Raw genomic sequence first — 11,423 nt, 5'->3', positions numbered from 1 at the left:
TTCAACTTTAGTTTTCTAAGTTTCTAAGTTTCTAATCTTTGTTCTGCAACTTTTTCACGACCGACCAATTCAAATATCCAAACGAAACTCGCCCGGGTTCGTTCTTCACCCAAGCTCAGCGGCCATCATTTTTTACTGCTGACTCAATTGGTCCCGCTGAGTGCAATTGGCATTGCTGTTCAGCAAAAGTTGCGCTCAGGGGTGTATTTAGTGTGTAAAGGCGGGTAACGCAGTGCGGTTATAGGGTTAATGAGTTTGGCTCTCGTTGCCGGGAGTATAAACAATTTAGGCTGTCCTTGCCCTGGGCAATCAATCTAGTATTTTTTGAACTGTGTTCTTTGCCATTTACTCACGGTTTCCATAGTGTGTGCCTTTGTTAGTGCACAGAAGGAGTCTGGACCATAAATACTGCTATAGCACCATATATAGCTAGGTAGTCTCCATGCTCATAACCTTCATGTTCCTGATGCCCGAGAACCCATTCTACAAAACCTTATTTTTGGCTCTCTTTAAGGACTCATTAAGGACTCCTATGCATTCATCCACTAGCTTAAAAGTAAATGTGTAAGGGTGTATGAAATGCAAGGCTGCCTGTCTGTCTGACGTAATTAGATTCTCCTCGAGGGTAAGCCTCTTCCTAGACATTAACTAGTGCAAACTTCAATTCCTTTGATTTTTCCTGAAACTAGTGGTTTAGCGTCCCATTAGTATCGAATTCATGATGTTCAGCCGATAGATGCAAGTTTCCGTTTTTCCATCATCAAGCTTTGATCCATCTGTGAACCAGACCTCCAAGTGATAGGTCAGAATATGGATTCCCTATTTCCCAAAGAGTTCTGCCAAAAATGGACACAAATTTGCATGATGTTCCGAGCGTAGGAACCATTGCATTACGTAGCTACTTTGTGGCATTTCCTACGAATTTTCATATCACCTTTATATTATGCCCTGTCATGTTACGCTCTTTAGCTCAGAAATATTTTGAAATCTTAGTGCAGCAAGCGTTGCCTCTTTCTCCAGTAGAATAGGGAACGAAGGTATTGCCACTAAGGCACTAAGTGCATCAGAAGGGGACGGGTGCGGTTAAGCCAATGAAAACTAGTGGTTTGCTTAATTTTGTTATTTCTGTTCCTTACATGGTCTTAAGCCACCAAATTCAGCAAGCATAGGTAGCTTTTGGTCTGACAACAGTATTTATTCTCCAGTATACCATTTTGGGAGACAGTCGTTAACTTTTGCTATAGAGTCGAATGCAGGCAAGGAAAGCTCGTGTTGCTTTGTTCAAGATAGCATTTAGTTAAGCAATCCACGTGAGGGTTATATCCAATGTAACTCGTAGGTATTTTTCTTTTATTGAAAATCGGACTTTGGTTCCAGCCAGGAATGGTTCGAATATGGAATGTTTTCTTCTCCGTGTTCTTTCCATGCGTTTGGATATTCTTTCCTCGTGCAGCCTTATGTTGCAGATTACTGACTCGTATGCATAACTTTGTTTGTCAAATCCATTGGATTTCAGTAGCTGAAGCAGGTCATTTATAACTACGCTCCGCAAGAGAGGAGAAAGTACACGGCCTTGAGGGCATCCCTCAGCGGCCACAATTAACTCAGATGGCGTTTAATTAAGACCCAGAAATTTTTTTGTTTAAGCTTTCCAATTTCAGTATTACAGTGGTGGCTATGACAACGTTACTTGACTCTGCAACCAGTTGTTAGCTGACTTTTTGTTGATGTGAAGTGAGTAAATATTCAAAATCCGTTCAAATAACGAAAAATTAAAAAATCTGACAATTTAAAAACTCATTGGAAACAGCTGTTAAGTCGTCGAATTATCATAGAACTACCCATAAACATGTGTGACGTGATCATTACGCTTGCGAGGCGGCTGTGATTAAACAATTTACTTGTCGACAACTGCATCATTAACAGTTTGTAACCTTAATCAGTTTTCACAATACAGAGTAACGGCCAGTTGCTGACTCTTTGACACCTTAAAATGTGTTCAATGATTGCTCACTTAGGGATTGAATTGTAGCAAATACTAAAAACATGTTAAGAGCTTATCAATCAATTCGATGTCAAAAGCCATTCACCGTTCGACCACAATGCAATCTGCTCAATGATTTATTTATTTTTATTTTTTAAAATACCTACAAAGTGGTTATACAGTGCATTTCATAATAATAAGTCACACAAAGTTGACACACATTTTGGCAAATTTGTATAATTTCACTTTCATTGCAATATTTATCTTTTAAGAGTGCAAAAAGATATTTAAATTCAAACAAAATTAGCGGGACTCAACTGTCTTTCAAGGTGCACGCATTGCACAGATTGTATATATCCTATGCAATACTATGAGATCACCCCATTGCGGAGTTATAGCATGCATGAGTAGAAAGCGTCAAAATATTGACATAGCAAATAACAAAATAGCTCGATAAATCATGAAATACAATTCCTTAGTATTTTCGTGAGCGAAATGAGAAGACTACCATTGGAGCAGGGGTGCATTTTCATTTCCTACAGTTCATTGCACAAAAATAAACATAGGCTTGAGCATAAAGTAAATTACACGAATTGCATAAAATTTTTGCGTTTATTTTGTTGTTGTGATTTTACAATCCGTGCACCGTTTGCAAGACAAAGCGAGTTTACCTACTTCATTTGTTTAAAGCTGTCCACATTCGTTCGAAAAATCTAGTAGACAAATTTTTCAAATTTTGTCTAGCCATTTCTCTTTTTTAACAGCGTCATTACCTTTGACGCTATGGTGTCCAATAGGATCGTCGTTCGTCTGTGTGTAGCACGATTAGCGGTATGCCAGGCAAAACGATAACAGCCGACTCTTACGTTACTCGGTGTTCTCTATCACGAAGATCTACTGCAAGGCGAATTCAGCACGAGATGTTGTTATCCCAACAGCTGATTGCTTCTTCTTGATTATTTTCCATACAACGCCTTCAAGGCGAATACATGCCAGGTGGTGGTAAAGCGAATTCAACCAATTCGCCGTGCAGAAGAATGTCAAGTTAAAAGAAAATTTTCATTGACTCCGATTAACTGACATGTTGTAACACAAGGCGTTGTATGGAAAATGATCAAGAAGAAGCAATTTGCTGTTGGGATAACACCACCTCTACTGAATTCGCCTTGCAACGCCTTTTACTTCAATATCTCAGTTAATCGGAATCAATTATAAATTTGTTTTGACTTGACATTCTTATGCACGGCGAATTGGTTGAATTCGCTTTGGCACCACCTGGTATGGATTCGCCTTGATCTGCTGTGAAAGCGAAAACGAAGTGTCACAAACAAAAGACAAAAGCAAATTTGACAATTGCTTTCGTGCAGTTGACGAATAACGTAAAGTTTGGGGATAAACGACAACGTAAGCTTTAGAGCATGGCGAATCATACAATGTGACAGCACGGTGACGTTCCTACAAAAATAAATAAAATTTCCATGTGCTTTGTTTTTGTAAATCGATGGACTAATGTCAAAATCGTACTGCGCCGGAAGTTGATGTATCAAATCATATTAAAAAAGTACAAATCAGCTGTCACCATGCTGCCACCTTGTATAGTTCCGCCATGCTTTAGAGTACCGTTAGAAGACGATATCGCCAGCGCAGGTATCGTTCGTTAAACGTTTTGCTAGATAAACTGAATGAGGCTGTAAATCCGGTCATTCTGAGTGTGTTATGGATATTTTTTATATGAAACTAACTATATTATTATTTATTAGTTTTTCTAATTGTTGCTAATAAATGTATTTATTTACATATTTGGTGTTGTCATGGTGAGCTAGCTATTGAATTTTTTTTTAACGAAAGACACGGAATATTTTCTATTTATGTTTGAATACACGTGTACAAGTAGATTCTAAACCTTAGTGCAAGACTCAGTTCAAAAGATCTCACATGTGCCTTTAAATTTAATAAATTGAGCAGAGATTGCAGTCGTATGATCATCTGAGCATCTGTAATGACAGACCTTTTTGTTTGATAGTTTGTCGTATTAAATTTAATTATTTTGTTGCTGAGAGCACAGAAACAAGATTGGTACGCAAATCTAGTAGCTACATCATGATATATGATACATACGTACACCCTTTATAACGACATCGGCCGTATGCACAGTGTCCTGGAGTGTCAAGGAATATCTATAATCTACAGCATGTGACATGTCACCTGCTGCCCCTGTTGATATTGCCCTGATATCAATGCTTTTCTCACTGGTGAAAATCGCATTATTCTAGGCGATTAAAAGCAGACGGTAGTGGTGAAAAGTTAGCGGTTCAAATAGAGAACACAACACCCACATGATAAACGGAGACGCTTCCGCACTTATGACAGGAAATTGTCATAGCTCGCCAGACATCTGCGTCGTAAGCGCAGGGCTTGTAAACTTCACAAGTGGTAGCCGATGGTAACATAGGCATCCGACCACCTACACATGCTCCTCTAGCTTAAGCGATCAGCCGAATTCATCACTTTAAGTAAGGAAAGTGGGACGATTATAAAGCATACACAAACAGTATTGTTGCTGCTCTCCCAATCCTGTCAGATTTCCATCAAGGGAAACGTGCTTTCCGTAAGGTTGTCGACTCGTATTATTGTCGGTGGAAGAATTTCGAAAGTTCCAACCAGTATTTCCAACGCAGTTCGCTACTTTAGCGAAAGAGCGTGACCTTGAAAGGGAACCAAACCCTGGCGACCCCAAATCAGGGACATAAACCTGCGCATCGGTCAGCTTGTAGACAGACATAAGCGGACCTAATCGGAGGAATATCTAAAGGACTATAACCTCTCTGCCTGTGTAGGTCAGCTACGGTCAACCGCCAGGTTCCTCTGACACCGTCTAGGCACAATGACAAAGTATCTATCGGCTATCAGATGAGAAAAAATGCGCGAGCGCGTTCTGCCTGCAATACGTAATGCATTCCTCGATCAACAAATCCAGACGATAGGCCAACAGACGTGCACATAAGCATAAACACAGCACGTACCATCACCGCCACAGAGGTTAAAGAAGACAACGAACGTGATTAACCATCTAAAGCAGTGGGCCCGGACGTGAATGCCTTGCCGATGCTTAAAAACCTTACTATGAGGGATGAAATTGCCTGGCGCTCGTCTTCAATCTATCTCTGTCCATTTTCGTCATCCGTGAAAAATGGAGAGAGTGGTGCCGCTTCTAAAGCATGGGAAACCAGATAACTTAGGAAACTCATATCTCTCCAATTACCAGTAGCCAAGATATTTGGAACCGTCCTGCTCCCTCATTTCACCGCAAAATTTTGATCTGCTAACCATCAGCATGACTTTCAATAATTACATAGCATTGATTAACTTCGTTGCTATTAGAAGTATGTATGTGTTATCTGTAGTACCGCTTTCAGGAGGCGTGACATGACGTCATTTGATCTTATGATCGCTTAAAATGGCCACAAAGCCATAAAAAGGTCTCAACGTCAAATTCCAAATGGTTATAATGTCAACGATGTTAACGAAAATGGTCATAAAGTCAGCTATTTTCTTAAGTGGTCATAAGGTCAATTTTTTTTTATTTGCAACTCCACATACTGAAATGATAAAAACTGTTGAATAACATATTTAAGTCAAACCATTTAGGTGGTTGTAAGGCCAATTGACATTATGACCATTTGAAGTGGTCATAATGTGAATTGGCCGTTTGGCCGTTGAACTTATGTCGCCCACCCCAATTTTAGCATGCAAAGTTCTATCAAAAAACGCGAAACCAAATAGATCACTAGGATCATAATCGTGTACCAGCCAAGATATGCACAGCCCTCTTTGCAGCGCAGAAATTATTTACATAGTCTGGCGTAAGAAAAGTCCAAAACGCTGGACATTTCTTGATGTTGCCCGATACTGCGCAAGAGCTCGCTTACTTCTCTTTGTACCTTTATCCACTCGTCTTCTCTGTTCGGCCTAGCCCAATCGCCTGTAGTGCTTCCCCTTTCCTTGTCTTGCGATTTTGTTCTCACTCTGTTTACCTCCTTATCTACGTTATACGATTCTGAGTAATTCATGTTGGCCGTACAACCACGTGTCCGACTAAACGGCCTCCATATTTCGATTCGGCGGAGAGATACAACGGGGTTAAGAAGATAGAATACAACAAGAGCTAACTCGCAAGTAGCTCTCCTTCTTCCTCAAAATACTCAGTGACATAGGCTCTGGCGTTACTTCACATATCTCGGCCTGCGGAGGAGGCCCAGTAGAACCTGCCATAAGACTCAAACCGTGTAGGCTCAGAGGATTTCAAAAAGCTGGTTGAGGAAAAAGGGTGCATAGCACGACTCTTCATAGGCGAGAGCCCAAGTACGCACCACGAGGTGGCGAAACAAACATTAGAGGCCAGTAGCTATTTGGTTATATACCTTTCAAAGTATTTACAAATAGCCAAATCGTCATTTTCTAGGATATGTTGGTACCAAATTGAATTCTGACAATCATATATCAAGATATGATAGGAGATCTTTAAAGGATCTTAAAATGGGATGGGAAATTTGGCAGGGGATAGAGATACTCAAGTTAGACATCGAATTAACCAATAAGACTTTCCTCAATCCCTAATTCGATACAGGAGTTCAATATTTCAGGATTTCATAAATAAGAGCAGATTGGAAGGGACAGGCAGGAGTGTAGAGTTATCTAAAGCACTTATCGATGACATTTTCTATCGGAAGATAATGCGGAGGAGCCGATAAAGTTAGTGCAAGTCTAAATCGCCGAGTTCAGGCGGAATATTCACGGCCGTGCTGAACGATCATAGAATAATTATTATGAAGAATGGCTCAAGGTAATATTTGAAACTTGTAAAATGGCCTCGGTCGTCTTCTTGCCAAAGACGGAAAAGATCAGCCATTTTTAGTTCAAGAATTACAAACCCATTAGTCAAATGCAAGTAGGCACTGCTCTGCATTGCATAGCTACAAATATAGAGGAAGCATTGTAAGTACATGTTACGTCTCTTCCTAGATATTGCATTACTGCTTTTGACCCTAAGCGGACACGAAGTAGAAATATATATGCCTGCAACGTTATTTTTTAATATGTCTTCCAAGATGATAGACCCCCTTGCTATGCGCATGACCAAAGGCCGAAAGAGAAATCCTACAATTCCTTGGAAAAGGTTACAGAAATCATAAACACTGGTCGAACCATATCTAACGTCATGAGCTTCAAGGGGATCGGGCTACTGCTTCTTCGAGTCGCAATGGCATCATTTCAAATGTACATACAAAGTTAAGAGATTGTTGCTCAGTTCACATTTGACTCAAATGGATATATTTTGCCCCAAAAAAAGTTCTGATTTTAACTTTGATATCCCATGATATCTCAAATAAATATTTGAACTAATGATGTTATCGAGTAAGTTTTCAAACCAACGTTTTTATACCTTAAATTTCAGGAACAGACCAACCACGTACGCAGAACCCACTTTTCAGACGGCGCTCTTCACATCCCACTAATCCTTCAGCTACAGCTTTAACGACTACTCCAGCTGATTCACTTACCAAAATACTTTTCGTTGATGGATTCGAACTCGAAGATCCAGCTGATCAAGTTGCCAAATCAAGCATACATACCAACCATTTCAATGAACTCCTCGAGCAAGCCGAAGCTATTAAAGAACCAGTAGCGCGTCAAGAACTGACAAGTGATATCAAAGTATCGCCCTTAAAGTCCTCATTTCGTACAAAGACAAAATCTGCTCCAGCAGCGCTTTACACACCCAACGAACCGAATCACAAATTTGTCGAATCCATCACACGTCGTATGGGTACGGTAGCTGTGACAACTGAGCATACAACACCAACAAGTAACTAAATTTTTAATTACATACTTCCTGCCAACCCAAACAAGCAAGTAGGGTTGCGGGGAATTTCTTAAAATTGAAATATTTATTTACAGGAAAGTCGACTGGTAGCAGGGGGAGGCCACAAAAATACACGCCCACTACACCACAAATACCGGTTGAACCAGTCATATCAAGGCGTGCACAGACGGTAAGCCGCAGACGCCCAAACAAATATGCTGACAGTGACAATTATGACCGACTGAATAGCTATCAGCCTGTTCCAGTGAAAAAACCTAACCCTGTTGGGCATCGCAGCAGCCATAAACAGATTGTTGATTATGATTATTATGATGATGATTCTGAACGCGTTGTTGGAAATACAAAAGGACAACAGGTAAGTGTGATATGTGATGGAGGTATACATGTATGTGAAACTTTCTTAAGTAGACTCTTCAGGATGTGTGTTTGAGAACTACCAGAATGCAAATCGAAATGAATCTATCACGTTCTAAAACCTGGCCCTTGCTTTTGTCGCTGTTGTAACGATAAGGACATCCCCCGGGGAGTCTTATCGATATTGCTGCTCCTTTGCCGGATATAGATCCAGTACGCTCCAGTAACAAGCACCATCAAGGTACAAGCCCGACTATCTTGGAACGATTTAATATAACCACATTGAACCTCCTACACCAACCGACCCCGCCCCTTGAGGAACTTGGGGTCACCAGAACCTCGCCTGCTAAAGAAATAGGATTCGCCATGGGTAGGTGAAGTACACAATTGGATTGGAAAAGCTATAAGTTGCGCTGGTAACCCCTTGAAAGGTTGCGCTACAAACCCTTGAGTCACAAATTGGCCCCTCCTTACATTCAATGCAGCCGAGATATTTCAAAGAGTTTTTGCACAATGCATGTAGTCCGCTCAAAAAAGCTCCAGTTGAAACATCAGTTGTCTTTTTGTTATTGCTATACTTCAAGACCCGAGTTTGTTTTCTCGTAATCATCTGCTAACTCGGCAATGAAAATCAAGTAACCTTCTGAAGTTCAATCAAGAACTTCTGAGTTCATTCAGAGTAAGGAGTCAACAATATGGTGCGCCTTAACAGAATCGCTTCGTGTGACATGGTAAGGCGATAAATAACGGTTCATTTACTTCATTCTTAAGTGCCCAATTTATACAAGAATAAGTCGTATTACGTGGCTTCGAATCTTTGACAAAATTATCCTAATTCGAGGTTTTTAAAAGATGAGGGACTGGTTGAGCTGATGTGTATGCATTCTCCATGCTTTAAGTTAGGTTAGACTGGGGACACCTTCAGCCCACAAGATATCTCCTACTTTATCCCTATCCACTGTGCACTTAAATGAGATTGAAGTACAAAAAATACTTACATCGGCCAGAATATCGAGTGCATTTCTCCGCCGGCAATTTTGAGCCCGTTCTACGTACCTGAGTCACTCAGTACTTTCTCGACCATGGGTTGTAGTTTCAGTGTAACCTTTTTTAGATTTCCGAGTATCACTGAAAAAAGGGCATGCTCGGAACATCTCCTTGTTACTGGACTGCTCTTTTGCATCCGGGATGTCCTGAAACTAAGCCTTGTCCATTGCACCGTAAGGAGCTGGCTTCCAATACTCGTCGACCAGGAAATTTATCCAATGCCTCCAGCTCACGCGAATGCTTATCTTTGACTAATATTTTCTTAGTATGGATAGGAGCATAATATGACAACACATTATATATATGAGTACAACTTTCGGCACAAGGCACTTCAGTCGATGACCCCTAATCGTTGACTGGTGCTGCCAAGCTGGGCAGACCCCTCCACCGGGTACTCCGGCACTGCGATGGTACACGCGACCTAACCTTATATCATCAAAGGCGCACTCATCTTCTTTGAGCTTCGTAATGACGACTTCTCCCAGGTCTCACTACAAAATCCTACTACATAGTAGTAGATTAACAGGAAAGATGAAGATACAAGAGACGAAGCTCCGATCTCTGAGCATGCGATGGTTATTATGTATAGGACAGATCATGAGCGTAAACTGGAACATTCTTGCAATCAATTACCCTCCATTCCGTACAGTGTCAGCTATTTGATCCCACCATCGTCAACAGGCATCGCACCGAAGAATGTCAAGGTATAACCATTCGGTCAGACCATGCCAATGTTGACATCATAAACAGCGCTCCGATATTAATTAGTACCTTACTCAGAGGTGAAAATTGTTTGGTCACGAGTTTTGTAATGAAAAAACCCCCTTCTTAAGTATCGTGGTTGTGTGGAAGTCACACTGCGATAACAGTGTAACGTTATGACTACCTCAAATATCCTTTTTGTCCAAGTTCAAAAATTTTGGTTAACTTTTTAAACCTAGCAAAGTTTTTTGCTGGTTTTAAGCTTTTTTATACTACTTTTAAAACCCTTAATCATTTTAGACAATTTCTAAGATATATTTGTTTTAATTTTAGTTCAAACACTTGAAAAATATAATTTTCGATAAAAAAAAACTTTAAATTAAAACCAAAAACTTCTACCCGTGCCGTATTTTTAAACCTTTTTGGTCTATATTATAAACTATGAGGGGATAACCCCAATTTTTTGAATATTAAAATTTTAGTTCAGAAGTTCGAAAAAGGAAAATTTTTTGGAATTAAGTTTATACCAAAATGTTTCAATTCAAACCCAGTCATATGAGTTCGCTTCGTTTTAAACTATGCAAGGTCTGCATTTAAAACCAAATAAGTTTGATCATATATCGACTACTGGGTGGAATAACACCTTATCTCGTATTGTATTGTATTGTATTGTATTGCATTTATTTCAATATATATCAGTACAATAAGATTCTTAAATCTTTTATAGCACAACAGCATTCATAAACAAATTCACATCAAAATAAAGCTTGCGATTTGTAAAAATTAAAAAGTAAAAGTTAGAGTTAAATAAAAATGAATAGTAATAAAATAAAATTTTAAACTACAACTGACGGTTTCAACATAAAGAGATAGCTGGCCATTCTTCTATGTTCCTGGAGTAAGGCTACTAAAATATGCATAAAGCGTTTGTTTAAAGTTGCTTTTGTTTAACTTATTCCTTATACTTGACGGAATGGAGTTCCAAAGACGAATAGTGTTGACGAAAAAAAGTCTTGCTGATGTTACCGAGTTAAATTGTGGTACAATTAAGTCACTTAGACGAGCTGACCTAGTAAAAACTAATTTTGTATGCAAATAGTTCGGCGTGGCCGACATCATGAGTTTAAATAAAAATATGCAATTCCTTGCCTTCAAATAATTTAAGATGCCACAACCAAGGAGACGGTGTCTCCAGGGGGAAATATGATCGAACCTGAGCACACCATATACATAACGCGTGATGTTATTAAACAGGACTTCAACCTTATGCGCGGAGTGAGAATCCAGCTTACTATATATCAGCTCAGAAGACGTTATTATAGGCAAAAGGAGTTGCAAAGCAAGTTGACGCATTGTGCTAGTAGGGGTATATAGACTAGACTGCCGCAGATTGCGTAGGGTTAGATACACCTTGCTGACAACCGAATTTATATGGTCTTTGCACGAGAGCTT

At 39.8% G+C, this 11,423-nt stretch overlaps 1 protein-coding gene across 1 annotated transcript in view; it reads left to right on the top strand.

The window, feature by feature from the left end:
* Positions 1-11,423, top strand: part of Cht6 (Chitinase 6) — a 267,684-nt gene that overhangs the window by 254,307 nt on the left and 1,954 nt on the right. The window contains exons 14-15 of the mRNA XM_067779453.1: positions 7,440-7,850; positions 7,943-8,223. Of these exons, the coding sequence (XP_067635554.1) occupies positions 7,440-7,850; positions 7,943-8,223 (692 nt within the window). The remainder of the gene's footprint in view (positions 1-7,439; positions 7,851-7,942; positions 8,224-11,423) is intronic.

The sequence above is a fragment of the Eurosta solidaginis genome, chromosome 4, assembly GCF_040869045.1.
Source record: "Eurosta solidaginis isolate ZX-2024a chromosome 4, ASM4086904v1, whole genome shotgun sequence".
Lineage (NCBI taxonomy): Eukaryota > Metazoa > Arthropoda > Insecta > Diptera > Tephritidae > Eurosta > Eurosta solidaginis.
The sequence above is the reverse complement of the archived record's forward strand: the minus strand, read 5'-3'. Positions and strand labels throughout refer to the sequence as shown.